The sequence below is a fragment of the Lycium barbarum genome, chromosome 3 (assembly GCF_019175385.1).
Source record: "Lycium barbarum isolate Lr01 chromosome 3, ASM1917538v2, whole genome shotgun sequence".
NCBI lineage: Eukaryota > Viridiplantae > Streptophyta > Magnoliopsida > Solanales > Solanaceae > Lycium > Lycium barbarum.
Window position 1 is genome coordinate 112,187,167 of NC_083339.1, and position 18,863 is coordinate 112,206,029.

The 18,863-nt window shown below is 37.2% G+C and overlaps 1 protein-coding gene across 24 annotated transcripts; it reads left to right on the forward strand.

Annotated features, from left to right (window-relative positions):
• The first annotated feature begins 7,329 nt into the window (after window positions 1-7,329).
• Window positions 7,330-11,284, forward strand: LOC132631833 (uncharacterized). 24 transcript variants are annotated; one of them, XR_009579095.1, is made up of 5 exons: window positions 7,338-8,452; window positions 8,833-9,008; window positions 9,565-9,593; window positions 10,617-10,773; window positions 10,866-11,284. XR_009579095.1 is itself a non-coding variant. In XM_060347529.1 (4 exons), exons 2-4 carry the CDS (start codon window positions 8,445-8,447, stop codon window positions 10,736-10,738), a joined length of 306 nt encoding a protein of 101 aa, XP_060203512.1. In that variant the 5' UTR covers window positions 7,333-7,615; window positions 8,326-8,444; the 3' UTR covers window positions 10,739-11,284. The 24 variants fall into 24 exon arrangements, 4 of the variants coding, with proteins under 4 accessions (XP_060203512.1, XP_060203513.1, XP_060203511.1 ...); XR_009579096.1 differs by having other exon boundaries at window positions 10,999-11,284; XM_060347529.1 differs by lacking the exon at window positions 9,565-9,593 and having other exon boundaries at window positions 7,333-7,615; window positions 8,326-8,452; window positions 10,617-11,284.
• Window positions 11,285-18,863: the final 7,579 nt, after the last annotated feature.

Sequence of the window (18,863 nt, forward strand, 5' to 3'; positions counted from 1 at the left end):
TCAAGATAAAGGTATGAATCTCTTGCCATTAACGTTAATATTGGTTTATTTATGGAAAAGCTGCTGTAAATTGTGAAAATTAAGTCCGTTGGTGGAAGTATGGAACAAACACCATGTGGGATATTTTATGGAATAATTTGATATGGGAAATGATTTTATTGATGTTGGTATTGTTATTGTTATTCTTATGGAGTTGGGAAGATTTTGGGTGGAATGGTATATTAGTGGGCTATTTTGAACATTGTGTGGATTGTACGAAATGTTTTTAAGTCTTGTTTGAGTGAGTTTGGATTATTACCTAAATGTGTGAGCATTGGTGCTAGCTTGATCGTATGAGGTTGATTTGAATGAAAAGGGGAATGTTGTCAAATTATGTAGGAAAGAGCTACTAATATTAGAATGCATTTCGAATTAATTGTTGGAGTTGGAATCATGATTGTTGGTAATGTTGGGTTGTTGTTGTTGATATTTTGGGCCGAGATAATTCTCGGGGACGTTGAATTTACAGGGGAAATGCTGCCGAAATTTCGGTAGACAATATGAATTTAAGCTTGAAACTTACATTTGGCAACTATGACCAATTGTAGATTTTGGGCGAAACGGGAATTGAATCTGGACGAGCGTAATGCGCAACTAAGGTATGTAAAGTCTTGCCCTTCATTCTTTGGCATGTTCTAAACATAATAGGCTCGGCCGCGAGCCTTAGACACGACCCTATTCCTAGAAATCCGAGATTGAAATTGGCTCCATTTCATTCAATGAGATTGAATTGGTCTCTTAATATTTCGTCGGCAAAATGACCTATATGTATGCAGCCTTCACAAATGAAGTCAGAATGCCCTAAAACTCTCACGGATGACTCCATATGACCTATGATCCATAAATTTACGTACGCACCTCGGTTCGGCCCAAGGTGGACCCACAAATCCTGATACTTTCTGTATGGCTTTAGCTAACTCAATTCTGTCCGGAATTCACGGGTAGCTTTTGGTTATTATTCTGTTTACTATGCGATAAGTGTTATGACTACCTTTATGAGTCTTATAAAATATTTTTGACATCTGGAACGTTTTTGGAAATCTTATTCTGATATTCTGGATAAGTTAAGTACCTTCTGTATTTTTCGAATATACGATTTTGGCATACATGAATCTTGTGTGATGCATGATCCTGGCATGTGTGATTTATGTTCGGAAAGTAATAAATTTGGCATTCTGTTATTACCTCCTTTGCCAAGTCCCGAGCCGGTTATAGTATTGTGCGCACTGTGTGATATTGACCGCTGGATTCTTGACCGCGGTGTGTGCGACATTGACCGCTGGATTCTTGACCGCGGTATGCCGTATTTGTGATATTGACCGCTGGATTCTTGACCGCGGTGTGTGCGACATTAACCGCTGGATTCTTGACCGCGGTATGTCGCATTTGTGATATTGACCGCTGGATTCTTGACCGCGGTGTGTGCGACATTGACCGCTGGATTCTTGACCGCGGTATGCCGCATTTGTGATATTGACCGCTGGATTCTTGACCGCGGTGTGTGCGACATTGACCGCTGGATTCTTGACCGTGGTATGCCGCATTTGTGATATTGACCGCTGGACTCCTGACCGCGGTATCTGCGACAGTGACCGCTGGACCCCTGACCGCGGTATGTCGGGTTTGGGATGTTAACCGCCGTATACTTGGTCGCGGTATGTGTGATAGTGACCGCTGGACTTTTGGCCGCGGCAATTGTGTGTTTGATTTTCTATGTGTATGAGACGGGAATGTTTTTCAAAAAAACAAAGGTAAAGCAGTTTGGCATTCTGATTGCCGTATTTGTTGTCCGGGATCTGATATATATGATATCTGTATCTGTATATGCTTATGACTCTGCATACAAGATTCTTTCTGTTACGCTTCTGTATGTCTGATCTGGATTATAACTCTGTCTGTTACACTTCTGGAAGTCTGATTCGGATAATGATCCTGTCTGCCTCACCCCCGTATGTCTGATTCAGACTATGATTCAGCCTGTTATGCTTCTGTACCTCTGACTCTGATTACGATTATGTCAGCCATATTCTGTGCCCCGATCCGTATGGTGATTCTGCTCGCTATACCTCTGTACTTCTGGTTCGGACTATGATTATATTCGTTATATTTCCGCTTTACATACTCAGTACATTTTCCGTACTGACCCCCTCTTCTTCGGGGGCTGCGTTTCATGCCGCGCGGGTACTCAGAGGTGAGTCGAAGACAGTATAGAAGATGTTTCAGTGCAGATGGCGAGCTCCATTTCCTCCCGGAGTGCTGCCGAGTCAGAGTTTGTATGTTATGCTTTCTGGACTTATGTTAGAGACTTTGCAGACAGCGTCGTGGGTATTGGTTGTCAGTCTGTAAGCGGCTCCGTCAGCCGATATGTCGGTTTGTGTTATGTACTGGATTTTGTATGATCATAGATTTGTTCGGCTTGGAAGCTACGAGAAAGAATATTTCAAAAACAAAATTTACTATGTATTTTATCTTATTTGATTTAAAAAGTTTGATGTGATTTTATGTGCAGCAAGAGTCTGAGGGTTCGCTCGGCCCTAAGTAAGGGTCGGGTGCCCATCACACCCTAGTAAGGTTGGGGTGTGACAATAGAGTAGTCACGATCATTATGTCTCACCTTGAAGGAACTAGCATTATGAGGTGAGGCTAGTAATAATGAATAACATCAGGGAATCATTAGCTTTTTAGGAATACCATATTATAGGAGTCATGCCTTAGAAAAAGAAGAGACTAGCCTCACATACCTTTATATCTTTTTAACTCTATCACCTACTTGCTTGCCTTTCGAGCTCACGATGCTACCTTCACGAGAATTTGTACTAAATTAGACAACCGGAAACATACTTGAGCTTAAGCTAAAACAACTAAGAGCTAGTGAATATTTGGCGACATTTTCTTGGTTTCAACAACTTCTTCCATATAATGAAAAACGCCCAACCATCAACGATAACACCCACAATATCCTAATCAATAACCTCTTTAAGCTAAGCATTATTCCATTCTCACAATTCCCCTTCAAGGATATCCATAACCATAATTATAATACAACATCATATTTATTCCTCACATAACATTTCCTCAGCGTCATTAGCATCATCTATAAAGAGATTATATTCATCTCATACTAAGAATCATGAGTCACACTAACTTACTACCCAACATGCCATTATTTCCATATTTAAGCTCATATTCCACTTTCTTCCATAATCCAAGTCTTTTAACCCCTCAATATTCTCAATAACATGAAATAAACATAAAACCCACCTTGATCATTTAGGAACAAGCCTTGAGTCAATCTACTCCATTAGAATGAAATCCCCCACTTGAATACCAAAGAAATTCTTACTCTTCACAAACCCTAATAGGCTTCCTAGTACATGAATCTCTTAATCTTTGTTTTTTATCTTAGTTTTTTGGTATAGATTTGTTGTAGAAATAAAGGGAGGGTTTTGGAGTGTTCTAGAAAGATGTAGGATCTGTTTGGGAGAATAATGGAATAAAACGTGGGATCTTATATTTATAATCAGGGCTGGAAAATTCCAGATCCGCGGGTCGACGAGCAGGGTCGACGGTCGTCGACGTGTCGACGGTCCGTCGACATGCCCCGTCGAACTGCTGCCTGAGAAGCCTGATTACAGAACCCTGTCGACGGCTCGTCGATGATCGTTCTTTGGGCCGTCGACGCGTACTGCTTTCAGCAATTTTTCTGAACTGCTCCATTTTGCTCCGATTCGATTCGTTTCACTTCTAATTCCCTTGTAATGTCAAGAATGAATACTTATACTCCTGTACACATACAAGGTAAAATATCTCATGTCCAAAACTTTGGTGCGGGTTATCGAACCAGAGGTACACACCGCCAATAAGCCAAAATCTCCTTGCAACAAAACGGAAGGTGTAACATTATTCTTCCAAAGTTTCGTTCTCAAACACCTGCAAAAACGTTAGTCCTAAAAAGAAAAACTAAAAGATAACTAAAATAATACATACAAATCATGGGTTGCCTCCAAGTGGCACCTGATTTAACGGCGCGACATGACTCAGCATGGGATTGCATTTCCCATACTTGCACCTATACCTCTACCAACTTTTCAGCATCTGGCCCCTTGATCACTTCATCATCCAGAATTACATCTATCATATTGAGATAGTGACACTCTCAATTATTAGGGGATCTCTTCATCAAGTTGCACACATTGAATGTTTCTTATTCATCACCAAGCCAGAATGTCAATTCCCCGACTTCAACATCACACGGAGACTCTATTAGTCGCTAAAAATGGCCTACCGAGAATGATAGGGACCTCCCTATCTACAACACAATCCAGAATCACAAGGTTTGTGGGAAAGATAAACTTCCCAATACTAACCAACACATCATCCACAATTCCCTAGGACCTACATTGATTTATATCAATATAGACATATCTTATATAGACAAGCAGACTGAATTAGGATCTTCTCCCGTTCCAACTGATTTTGGTGAGCTCTGTTTCGGACGATAGAATTCATTAGTTTTTCCTTGTTTTCAGTCTTTTGCATTGTATTTACTTTTAGTTAAGGCTTAATCGAGAAACTATGTCCCAAGAAGTATGTTGAATTCATCAGAGGCTTCATAGAAAAATTAAAGTCATAAGCCAATTTAGATGATTTATGGTTTTTATTAGATATTTAATTTTAAAATCTGAATCATGTAAATGTTTCCAGACAAAAGGTTTTAGAGCCAAAACGAGGGGGAGAGCTAGGTCACAAGGATGATATTCAACATGACCAGCCGCCAGGGCTGTAGGTTGACCCAGCCGCTAGACAGACCTACCCAAGCTGCTGATCAAAAGAGAGAGAGAGAGAGAGAGAGAGAGGGGTTTAGGGAAAATGAGAAACAACCCTAGCTAGGAGAGTCACGGTTGAAGTACTGCCAGGGCTATTAGTAAGGATGGTATCTATGTTAGAGGCTATTGTTCCTCGTTTGGACGGGATGATACCTCCAGCTACTTTTCAGACAAAAGAGACGGTGGGTGCTCAACCTCCAGTGACCCATAAACTAGTGCATCAAGTCGCACCCAGCCTTTAAATACCACCACCACTGGTATTAGCTCAGTAACATATCCCAGCCCATAGTACAGCCAGTGGGTGCAGTTCAAGCTACAAGTAGGAGAGCAAGTGAAACTAAGGAACTTAAGGCCTTCTTGAGTTTCGGGCCACTAGATTTTGATGCTACTCCAACTTCTCTGGTTCCACAGAAGTTCATTCATAGTGCGATAAGATTCTGACTACTCAGGGTTTGTTTCATACTTATGGGATTGAGTTCACAGTTTTCCAGCTTTTAGGGTTTGCAGAGTTTTGGTGGAGCACTTACAATGGGTAGATTCACCTATAATTTGTGACACTATTCCTGGATTAGGTTATCCTCCTACCCAACGTGATGCTATGCACCGGTAATTAGAGCAGCTCCACTAGGGAGACATGACCGTGGCACAATATGATGTTGAGTTTACTAGACCATCACTGTTATGGAGTAAAGATACTCTCCACTGATGAAGAAAGAGTCATGAGGCTTATGTATGGTTTAATAGCATCTCACCATATGGAACTAGCTACTAAGGTGCGAAGATCTTCTTATTCTGATATCCTCGATATTGTTATGCACCGAGAGACATACCATTTAAAGGACAGGGTTGAGCAAGAGAGCAAAGAAGTCTCGTTTGATAGGGTTATTTGGTGCAGCTCCATTAAGGAGTAAGAATGTTCAGGGAAAGGGGTCATCGAGGTCGCCTCAGTCATCCCCGCCGTAGCAGAACAGTACACCCTTGGTTCTCAGCCAACCCGTCAAGGGCAACAACAGTTTCTGAAAAAGTGTGGTGGTTCTTCCTTATCTCTTCATCATGGAAGAAGTGGTACTACGAGTTGTTTCACTTGTGAAGAGCAGGGTCACTATGCTAGGTCATGTCCCAGGGTAGCAGGCATAAGGAAACTAGCATCTTAGCACGTGTATTGTGGCCCCCCCAACGATGGCAGCCTCAGTTAAAACAGTGTGTCAGGGAGGTCGTGGGGCAGCTAAGCAGGGTGCATAGGATGTTCAAGGCGCAAAGGCAACAGGTGGAAAACCCTGTTTCTTTACCATGGCCAGGGGTGAGGAAAAGTTATGGGAGTGTTGATGTGGGAAGAACGTGAAGAGGGAATAGGGAGAAAGAGAAAGAGCAATGAGGTATGCGATATGAGGAAGGATGAGAAATTGACATATCTTTTTTTATTTGATCTTTCTATTTTTTATTGTTATTTAATTATTTATTGTTCTAAATATTATATCCATACTCGTTATGCGTGTGAAATATATTCGTTTTGTCTAGCTTGGTAGTCAAGTGCTACATGCGCTTGGTCAACGGTGAAAGGCCTCCAAAATATTAATTCTAAATGAGTTGAGGTGTTCGAAAGAAACTCCATGAAGTTGGAGCGGCGGGATGTCAAAAAAGGACAAGTAGAGGTGTCTATTAGGCTATTCGGCCTTAATATTATGCGATGAAATTTTAATCTTGATGAAGAAACTTGTGGGAAAAAATTAAAATAGAGAATCTACCACGAGATTAAGACTTAAGGTCAATAAATCTCATATTACCTATAACTTGACTTATGAGTCTAGTTAGGAACGAGATAAGAAGGAAATCACGACAAGTCATTAAATTATCATAATATAATATAATAGATTTTCTGCTATATCTCACCTCGGTCTTAACGACTCTGTTGTATATCTCATCTCGGTCTTAACGATTCTTTTGCTTTTTTTTAATTTACAAGGCTTAGTTTGTTAAATTCGGCATTCATCAAGCTTGTAAACTCTTAATTCACCGTGGTGATTCTTCTTACCCTTCAATGTGTGTATTCAATAATCCTTTCCCAAATGATCTCATGACTACTCATCAATCTCAATTTGTTTGAAAGTTGTTTTAGATAACAATGGATGAAGGTCAATGTCAAACTTCAGTGTGGTCACTTTTTCATATGGATATGTAATATAACATTAATTTTACTAGATCTATAGTAGCTTGAACATATTTCATATACTTTATTCGTCTATAGGTTATTAGATCTCACTACAAGAAAATAGACTTTTAATGACCAGTTCTTAACGGAGGGATACGAATCCGGTCATTAGAAGCATATTTATAACGACATACTTTTTTTCCGATCGTTAAAGTCAATTTTTATTTCAATATTAACGAGGGAATAATATTTGGCCATTAAAAGCATAACATCCGGTCGTTAACACTTAATTAATAAGAAAAAGGGCGCTAACCTTTCCCTCTTAGTTTTTCCCAACACTCCACTAAGACCACCCACACCCCCAACCCCAACCGCAAATAAAAGCAAAATCCCTCATGTTATCTCTGTTGTGCTTTCCCCAACCGACCATCCGCAACCCTCAAATAAAAGAAAGAAACACCCTTATTTTCTATACAAAATTTACAGTTACTGAGCACGGAGCAACTCCACGAAGAACCGCAAACGATTCTGGAATCCTCACTGCGACTAATCTTCCGTTTCCATTGAAGTGGTCTTATGGTTTCGTTCTCCTTCTCATCAAGTTAAGTTTTCTGCCAAGTATCTAAACTTCTAGTTGTAACTGTTGTAGAATTGAGAATTCCTTTATTGTTCCAGTTATTTCTCTTGGTATTTATCAAATATATTGGTTTTTTTCTTAGAATTGCATATTTGCTTATATAATTACATCCAGCTTTTTAGAGCATTACGATTAATGTGCAGCAGTCGCTTATTTTTTTCCTCTGACTTATTGTGCGCCTTTTTTGATGATATAACTATGGAAAGAGTTAATGGTATTATTTGATTAATATTTTTAGTTAATTAAACTTAATAATTGGGGTTTACCAAAGATGTTTTTGCTCGCAGTTTCACTAATAATTTCACTATATTTATCCCTTAAATGGGACAAATCGTTATGGAGTTTGGGGATACTAACACCTTCCTAATACATAGAGGTTCATATTGTTAGTAAAGACGCTACTCAGTATAATATAAATTTGCTTAAATATCTGTGACTTTTAAGGTGTGTCTCTTGATACTTAATGTTATTAGCAAGGTGGCTATTATGTGCCCAATAAATAGTTGTACTGATGGAGGTATCTGAAAGGAGAGGTATGTGATCCCTACTTGGTAAAAGATGAAAGGATTATTAGATAGAAAAGGAGAAGCTACGATCCAACTTTAATTGCGAAATTTGATCTCTTATATTTAATGCCAAAAAGTCCCTTCCCTTTGCCAAATCCCCAATTGCAGGTAATCGATTAAGATGTTTTGCTGGCCTCGTCAGCAAGTTGCATTCTGGAAAGTCATAGCACCTTCGCTAGGTAATCAGTCAACCTTGCTGTAAAGGAAAATCCTTTGATTGATAAAGTATGAACAGGTATGTGAGTGTTAATGTGGTTTATCTTCCGTGATTGAACTCCTAATTGTTTTTCATCTGTGCTCGCCATTTAATTTTTGACACTAGAATTGTGGTTCAGATGATCCACGAAAATGTAAAAATGTTTAATCCCCACAAATGCACCTCCTTTATTTCTATTAATATCAGAGTTGTCTACGTCAATTTATAATCTAATGGTGGAACCATACGTTTTTACTTTGAAGAGTTTTCTTTAAGTTTTTGGATAACAATGGTTTGGTGCATTTTCTTTTCAATTAGACAATACTCAAGTTTGCTATTCCCTTATCGTGGTAAAATAAGGCATTTTCAATTTTCACTATATATGCAGTACACTAAGATATCATCATTTGTTAACATAGAAATGCTTATACGTGGAAAATGTTAACTTTGATTGGGCGCCGACACGTTTTATCAGTTGGTGGTAGCATTCAGAAAATCTTGCCACCTACGAGCAACAGGATTCTCTTGAAGGTCTGCATTTCAATATTGGACAGGATTCATGACAAAGAGGGGAGATCAAGTTTGTCAACCAAAGGTACTTTTTGCTGAGAATGGATCTTATTATTCTTGTCTATGCAGGACCTTTTCTGAGGTCTGTTGCTTCGGTAATGGCTCATCTTAGAGTATTGGAATTTCCATTTCTAAAATGTTTTGTGAGATTCTAGTGTTTGGGTTTATTCTAACCAAAAGCGGGTTCATGTCGTGCTTTTCTGTTTTCTTTTGGTACATCTAGTCGCTCTCACCTTATGACTCAGAGTCCCACGTTGTTGACATTGATAATTTTGACGATGAACTTGAGGAAGCTAACACCACTCCTGTGAGTTACTTCTTCACAAAGTCTTTATGCTCTTGGATATATACTTTCTGGTTGTATATCATGTTAATTCTCTATTTTTCCAATGACATTTAGCTGAATTAAAAGCTAATAATGAACATCAAGAAATTTTAGTGGAGTTTTTTTGCTTTGCGTTTACCGTGAATTTCTTAGGATTCAACTTCTGTATTTCTTGATCTCCGAAATATCTTGCTAGTTGGCTTAGATTTGGGTTTAGAGGGACAGTTATTTAATTATTTATTTATTCTTTCTGCAGTTTTGGAGAGGGGGTTTGGCATATACAAGGTATTCAATTATGTGAAGAATATGTAACTAAATGACAATGGTACTTGTCTCCCACATAACCTATCAAGTAAGAAAAAACTGTCAAATGACTTAGTATAATCTTTCTTAAATCAAGCTTTATCAAAAGCAAAACTGGAATAGCTCATTCTTCATTCACATTGGTGCTAAACTAGCTTAATGGCCCATTATTAAGTCAGTCTCCTTGCCACAATTAAATGTACCTTTTTTTAAGTCAGTCTCCTTGCTAAAAGCAGTCAGTTTTGGGCAGCACCTCTTAAATAACAGAGCAATCATTTATATTTTTTCAAAACTGAAACATTTGTTGTGGTTTGGTTCTATTGTACTTGGGGCTGCTGGAAGCTTAGCCTTGTTTAGGACCTGTTTCTTTTTGTTTGTCTAAGCAAACAATTTTATTTGCCTAACATTAGTTTTAGACTAGTCAAACAATGCAGAGACTAGCTGATAATGAATTAATCCTACCTTGAAAAAGCTAGTAGAAAAGTCCATTTCTCCAACACCAATTTACCATCAGTTTCTGAGTTTCTAAACTTCAAGAGATTCGTTGAGATTTTCTATCATTTGTATTCATTGTTAAACTTGCAAATAATACCTGTATTAGTTTGTTTATCATGTCCTTTAGCTTGAGGAATTCCTTGCTTTATTTTTTCCAAACATATAGGTTAAAAGTATAATGTGAGGAATTAAGAGATCATTTAGGTCCCGACTCTTTTCTGTTAGCATCTTCTTGGTGTCAATGATGTGAAATACAACATAATTAACTTTTTACTATTCCATTTCCCTATACAACTTAAAACTGTTAAAAGCTAAATTCGATCTAGCTTTGTCTAAATTATAGTAATCATTTGCTCCTCGTGTCTCTTGATTCACTTTCTATTCCCGAAAAGTCGAAAACTAAGTGATAAAGGTTTTGTGAAATCTTCTAAGATGTTAATGGGTAAAAGGATTGGGGTTGGTTGAATATATTTTCCTCACTTTCTATTAATGTTCTATTTTTTTCTGTAGGATCTTATAAGCACACCCTCTATGTGTTCCTGGAGTTTGCGCTACTGTTTGTGATTGGACTAATGTATGCATATTTGACTGTCAATTACCTTTATGGTTCCTATCTACACTGGCGGATATAATTGAGCTTTGTCGGAAAATTACACTGTGTAGCTAGGTAAAAAAAATTATTTTTATGTATATATATTACATATTGACACTTCTTGGCTTTTTCGTGAATTTACTTCTTTATATTTTGACACCACTTAGTGAAAATTCTGGTTCCGCCACTGCCTATCTACATAGGATTTACCTGTAAGTTCTTTGATCATTGCTTTTGGTAATACTATGTTTTTAGTTTCATTTACTCACATAGCTGCATATGTTCTTGTTTTGATAAAAGGGAGAAGCATGGAAGATGCAGTTACTGGGTGTAGCTTGTTTGTCACTTGCCTGCTAAAATGGAGGCGATTGAAGTTAGTGTAAAGCTACAGGCAAATGCATGTTCATCTTGCTCGTTCTTTTTAGGAGCTGTTTGAAGTTCAAATTTGTAAATGCTACAGTGGAGTTAGTAGCCGAAGAAATAATTTCACATAATCGGAAGATATATGTTTTTTAGCATTGGGACACTTTATTTCTTTTGTAATTAACTATGAAATTCTATATAATAATTGATTATTTTCGGATTACATGTTGGCTTGTATATTTATGTTGTTGTAGAGGAAAGGAAATTCTAGTCACAAAATGAAGCTAGTAATGACCAGATCTTTAATTGTCGTTGAAAGAGTATATTTTGTTGCTAAAAAGTGTTGCAACGACCGGAGTACCTGTCGTTAGGAAAGGTTATTAACGACTGGATTTGTTGCCGTCACTAAAGGATATTTACGACAGGGTTACAAATCCGGTCGTCCACTTTTAACGACGGAGCTTTTAGTGACCGGCGGCGACTGGATTTTTTCCCGTCGTAAATGAGTAATAGCGACCGGAAAAACACTTTCAACGACCAAATTTCCCTTCGCTAAAAGCCTATTTTCTTGTAGTGTCTATTGTTTTATTATTAAAAAAAATTCCAAGTTAATCACTTTTTGGACTTGTTAATATTGGTGGTGTTATAAGCTGGTCCTGGTCACTACCCAGTGTAATCCCACAATAGTGGGGTCTGGGAAGGGTAAGATGTACGCAGCCTTACCCCTACCTGGGTAGGGAGGCTGTTTCCGATTGACCCTCGGCAACCCTCCTCCTTTATCCGGGTTTGGGACCGGCAATGTGATCAAGCTCACACAGGCGGAGTTGGTGGTGTTATAAGCTATTTTAGGTATTTGTTCGCCCAGTTTTTTCTTCTTCTTCTTCTTCTTTTGTATTTTTATGAGTTGTAGTTATGAGGAAAAAATTAAACTTATGAAATCTCTCTTTCTGTCTTTCTCAATTCTTTTAGATTTAGCCCCTTTCAAGTTTATAAAAAAATTCTTTAGAAAAAGTGCTCTGATCCATGTTTTAATAGTTGATTTTGGAAGTGTAGTTCTGATCTCAGAAGAAGAAAAAGACTATTTGAAGGTCGCGTTAATTAAAAGAGATTTTGCTTGACGTATTTTTGGTCTTGGATTTCATCACAGTAGATCAAACACGAATCTAGAAATCTATACAAGAATGAAGTGTACAAAATATATCATAACTACTAGATATCAGCAAAAATTAAAATTCAAGTTACATACCCATATGAAAAATGTGGCCACACTGTAATTTGACAATTGACCTCCATTGTTATCTACTACAACGTCTTTCAGACAAATTGCATATTAAGGAGCAATCATGATATCACTTGGAAAATGGAGCATTGAGAAGCAATCATGATATGTTGGTCAGATGTTACTCCGTCTATAAGAGTTTCTTCCTGTACTGCTAGTCTACCTAAATGTTTCATTTATACTTGTATAGTAATGATTGCTAAAGTTTTCTTCCCTTAACAGTTTATTAATATAACACCAATTGGCCTATACAATGTGATTAGCAAAATCTTTGTTAAATTCTCAACTCAAGACTGACCAAAATTCTTCCTAACTTGATTAGTGGGAATCAAAGTGACTTTATTAAAGGAAGATTTATATAAAAAATATTCTGCTTGCCCAGAAAATTATTAAGGACATTGCAAAATCAAATGATAGCGGAAATATGATTTTGAAGTTAGATATGACCAAGACGTTGATAAAGTATCTTGGTCATGTCTTTGCGTCCTTATGAGGAAGATGGGTCAGTAGATATGAATTGACATGATATATTGACATGTATCTAGTAGTTGATATTTTCTTCTAGTTAATGGTACTAGATAACCTTTTTGAAGTTTGAAAAGGACTTAAGATAAGGGACCCCATATCTCTCCCCCCCCCCCCCCCCATTGTTCTAAGTGATGAATACCTCTCAAAATTTAATGACATATATCTAATAAATATGGAAGAATTCACTGGGTTTCATATGAGTAATGGGGAACCTTTAAATTAATCACCTTAATTTCGTTGATGATATTATTTTATCCTCTAGTGGTTGCAGAAACTCTTTGGAATGCTAATGAAGACTCTTGAAGAATATGAGAAGTTACCATGTAAGAAAGTCAACAAACACCTACAATGCACAAACAAATGAAATGAAAAGTGAGAAGCATTGTCACGACCCAATTCGCGAATCGTGATGGCACCTACACTGTCCCCCAGGTAGGGGAACCATTACCAAATCATTTTAGTCATTTATAATAACTGTGGGGAAATAAACAATGATTTAGCTAACAGATTCAAATTGTATAAATAATAAGTGCGGAAGTAATAATAACCCCAAAATCTGATCTGAACTAGTGCAAGAGTCACTATTACATAGATACAAGTATGATAGAAAGTAAAAATCTCAACTATCAATACCGTCTCAGGAATACAAAGTAGACAGTTAAATACAAAAAAGAGTCTCCGGATTGCGGATCTAGCCCAAAAGCTCACCCTGGAATCTCTGTCAAGTAGACCCCGATCACCCTCGAGGACGGGAACTGGAACTAGTGACAGACTCTGCACCGAAAGGAAGAGTACAGCAAGAGTAGCATCAGTACAAACAACAAGTACTGGTAAGTATCATAGGTCGACAACAATTAGTTCACATATATAAAGAAAGAAAGCAACAAGTAGGCAGTTAGGCAATCAAGCATACTCGCAAATCACATTATCATAATAATCAAGGACTTCCATCGGCACATACGTCATACAGATACTCACTTTCCAAGTCATAAGCCTAGGTGAAGCTTCTAAACCACAAGTCTGTCGAGTCTCAATAATCTCAAATCGATAATCACGAATTTAAGTTCTGAACCTAGGCAGAGTTACTAAGCTGCAATCTGCTCCAGTTCGAAGTTCGATCTATGCCACAACAATGGTACAAACAACCCATACCAAATCAAAAATAAAGAGTCATATGATGATGCAGGATGAAATGTAATGATGTGCAATGAGATACAATGCATTGCACTGGTCAAATATCTCAAACTTGTACACACATGCTAAAGGCCTCGTACGATAGGCATGACCCGCGGGGGACCCATGGTTTCCATGTATCACTCGCTCTATGATAGCCTCGGATCAAGAGTCCACTCGCTCCAGAAAAGACCTCGAATCACGAGTTCACAAATAGGCCACATCCTCACCCCCTGTCAAATATGCCTTATACATATCACAAGATAGGCCGCATCCTCACCCCTTGTTATATATATATATAATACTCAACCATGGAATAAATCAACGAATCAGTTCAATCAGCATCGAGAGTCTATGACACCCTTTACCTCCAAATATAGCAAGTACACCTCACAACTAAGTCTTGTGTCACCAAGGTGCTCCATTTTCTCATTTATCATCATCTGTACCAAGTCATAATTCGATATCAATATACATGTGAAATAAGAATGTATGTCATGCATGATACCATTATCAATAATAAATCAAAAAAAGATTTCAATCGTGTATTATCATAATTATACAACACCATTCAGGCCTAATCTCATTATCCTTCCTTTATCGGATGATAAACGACACAACAAGAGAGAAATGAGAGCAACACGCATCACAACACAGTAATTAAAGCAACAAGCCTAATCACAATAACAGGGCAACAAGCCACAATCAGCAACAACTAACCTAATCGAATTCCATCCCAACTCCATACCCGAAGGCCTAGCATGCTTTCCCTGTCAATATCTAACTCCCACATATGCTTCACTAATTAGAGTCTAACCGAAAGGTAAGCCATAACCTACCTCGCTACCGAGCTGGAGCCACAAACAAATCCAGTTGAGCCTTGCCTTTCCTCTTCAGAGAGCCTCGGAACGATTAACGTCTATCAAATATGAATTCTACGTTAGAATACGAATCTAAGGATACCCATATTGCCATAGTTTTACCCAAAATCCAAAAATGGACCCAAAATAGTCAAACCCTAGCCACAAGGGAAAAACTGTAATTTTAATAAATAAAAAAAAGGGTTCAATGTAGTCCAAATAGTACCCTACGAGTCTAAAAGAGTCAAACGATACCCATATTGCTATACTTTAATTCGAAACCCCAAAACGAACCCAAAAGGTAACCCCGATCCTGCAAGGGCAAAACTGAAAAAATTATTTCAAAATTAGTTTACCCATAGATTAATTATTAAGATCCAAAAAACACATTCAAAAAAGCCATCATCTTGATCTTCAAAACCATGATTTTTCACTTTTCAACTTTTGGGCTCAAAAACCCAATTTTTCCCAATCAAACTCGGATAAAATCGATAACCAACGAAAATAATCATGGGAAAACGCCAAAATAAAGTTTAGATACTTACTTCTTCGTTGAGACGACAACAACACCGCAAAAATCACCTCAATCTAAGCTCCCAAACTTGTAAGAAAAATAACTAAATCCCGAACAAGTGGAGAAAAGAAAACGCAGCAGCTGTTTTGGTCCAAATCAGGTGCTAATTGATCATGAAGCTCACTTTCGACTAGTCCAATAAAATCCTAGCAAAATTCCACCCAAGATAGCCTTTTGAATGACCCAATTTAGCCTTAAAATGAGATACATATGTTGTTTTCAAGTTTTGGAAAGAATACAGAATTTTTAAGGGCGAACTTTGGGGCAAAATTACACTAGAAAACCGCCAAGTTAATTTTTTTAGTAAAATGGTCATATCTGCCTCATACGATGGAGAAACACGACGAGTCTTGTTGCTATAGTTCCGAAATTACGATATGGATCTAACGGTTCAATCGAAACACAAAACAAAGGTCGTTTGCTCATTATGATACCCTTTTTGCTCAAAACGACATCGAAACAAAAAACAAACATCATCCAACCCAAACACATCCGAAACTCATTGGAATCTAACCAAAATTGCTGGACAAGTCCAAAATCATCATATGAACTTGCTCGAACTCTCAAAACATCCAAACGGGACCGTCTTGACCCGATTTTGATCGTGGCCAACTCTAAATCATCTCAAAAGCTAGTTTCTCAACCAACCACCTAAATCACACCTGAACCTCTCAGGAATCGAACCAACGACTCAACTAAGTCATAAATCACATTCCAGACCTAAAAAACCATCGGAATTCGATTACGGGCACGTTTATCCAAAAGTCAACTTTTGGTCAAACTTAAGCCTTCAAAATTTCAAAACTTAGATTTTCTTCTCCGATTCTCATCCGATCACCTCGGGAATGGAGCCACCCAGCCCCAGAAGCCACAAACATCAAACGAAGTTAACAGAAACAACAAATCTTGGATCTAGGTCTTATTTCTTCCCGTGACCATCTTTTCACCATAAATATGCATATTAAATATTAAAACCGACTTAATTGTCAAAAACCAATCAAAAAACTCTAAAATTAGCTCACGTCAATTTTTAAAGGTCATAAATTATATTCCAAATCTAACGGAATCTTCAGATGGCCAATCAGAGCACGTTTTCCCACAATAAATAACTTATCCAAATAATTGAATGCCGGAATTTAAAAAGTGAAACCTTCTCCCAAAGTGAACCAAATGATATCCGTTTGACTTCAAATTTGGCTAGCAAATGAAAATAATTATAACGGAGCTTCTGGAATAGACGACACGTAAACTAGAGCACCGGCTCTCAAAAAGACCGACCGGGTCGTTACAAGCATCATGAACACAAAGAGCTTCTTATGAAATACTTTTGGTGACCTTTATATGTAGGGAGGAAAAATATATTGATCTTCTCAGATATGATCAACAAGTTCCTTAACAGAATTTCATGAGTTTAATAAATAATATCTGTATATCAGCAAAAGAGCCAACCAATATAAGAGTACATCTTTTTTAGGAATATAATCGGAAAAGTAGATGGAGGAAATCTACATGATGTATATGTGCCGGTTGTTAGCATGAAAGCCACGTATAATTACATGTTAAATAAATATATTAGCTAATACAAAACAAACAAAAAAATTGGGTACCCCAATTTTATTTATTTTTTTGACTTTTTTTAAGTCCATCCAAACAGACTCCAAAAGCACACACGTCGAACTTGAATTCTCTTTTTCACAGTCGATATAGTAGTAATATGCTTTTTAGGCATCTATGAGTTTCCTTTTTGTCTCCATCTTCAATTTGATGACAAGACTCACAATTGGTGAAAATGTTGACCGGCGGTTGACCACGTTGATTAGTCCTTTGTGTTATATTAGCATAGACTATAATTCAGATGAGTTCAATTTATATACACTATATCATCAGGTCATGATAAATCAACAATTTCGCTCCATATCCTAAAGAGTTTTGTCCTCTATATTTTTTGGGTTCTCTTTCTCTCTCTCTCTGCTCATCTTACCAGAGATTAGGCTTTTGACCGGCCTTTTTTTTGGCGGTAAAAGTGATCAAACTTTCTTCACCGAGCTCAATCAGAGATCTAAGCTTCCAATTTCGTTTAAGAAAAAATTTGAATTGAAAATTTGTGATAATTGTGGAGTAATGTTGTTGATTCATATGGAATCTGAAATGTTATTGCTTTCTAAAGTTACTTTCGCGCATCATACATTATTTGATTGTTTGGAAAGTGAAGAAGATGAGCTAAAACCTTATTGCAAGCCATCAAAGAAATTCAGATTTCGGGTTAGAAATTTTGGTTCTGCGTAATTGTGAAGTGTTTCAATTGGGTGTTACTAAATTATGCTGGATACATGCTAACCAGTTTGAATCTCTATTTTTGGACTATTTGGTGGAGACTTGAGATGGTTTGAGTTGAAATTTTGATGTAGGTTCGAGGGAAGAAGATAAAGTTTGTCTCATATATAACTACATATATCTTCCGTGTATATCTATGTATACACGTGTATCCCATGTATATTTGTGTCTATCCATGTATACATGTGTCACAAGACATTTTCCAACTCGATTTCAGCTACAAATTTTGACTCCAAACCAGTTCAAATTACCTCCAGTATTCCTCAAATTATTTATATAGACTCTTCATGTATTTTCATTGAATTTCAACCACACCCGCTAGATTTTTTTTCCATAGGTCTTTTGGTGTATACCTTTGGTAATATTTGTTGGCCAAAAAATGATATATGGTATTCTATGGATAGGCGTGACCAAAAATATATTATGTTTTGGTAGTTTCTGTAAATATCCCTAAAATATGCATTAACTTTCTAGAAACTTGGTCAGACGAGCTGTAAGCCTGAATTTGTTTTCACCTTTTCAATTGCAAATTGTTATTAACCGTTCTATTATAACACAAATCAATTGGAGTATTTTTTAAAACACACTTTGTAGTTTCTACATTCATCATTTATGAGTTTTGCGTATATAGGGCACATGCTCAATATCTAAACTTTTCACGTAGTACTGTCTGAAAAATCTTTCGACCATTAGCGCTAAAAAGAAAATAATCTTTTTGTCTGAGGAAAAAAAGGGAATACAACTCCTTCTCGAAAGATAAATCTTTATAACCCGGGTGATAATGAATTTAATCCTTCTTCTTATAAATCTATTATTAATAAAACTACATGACGATGTCCCTCTTTTCATATTTCTAAGGGATAATTTTAGAGACCTCCCCCCAAGTTTAGTCTTATAACACTTGTTTTCCTAGTGATTTCAAATATTACATTCACCTACCCTATTTTGAATTTTTCGTAACCAAACTTATTTAAATAGTAATCTGTCAACAACATTTCAAAAACCCTTTTGGTGGCATTAATATAATTATTTAATACTCCTATGAGACGAGTAA

Bases quoted from the DNA above. Each gene is read 5' to 3' on its own strand.
- LOC132631833 (XM_060347529.1), top strand. The intron at 9,009-10,616 runs GTACTTTTTGCT...TTTTTTCTGTAG, and splicing joins ATCAAGTTTGTCAACCAAAG to GATCTTATAAGCACACCCTC.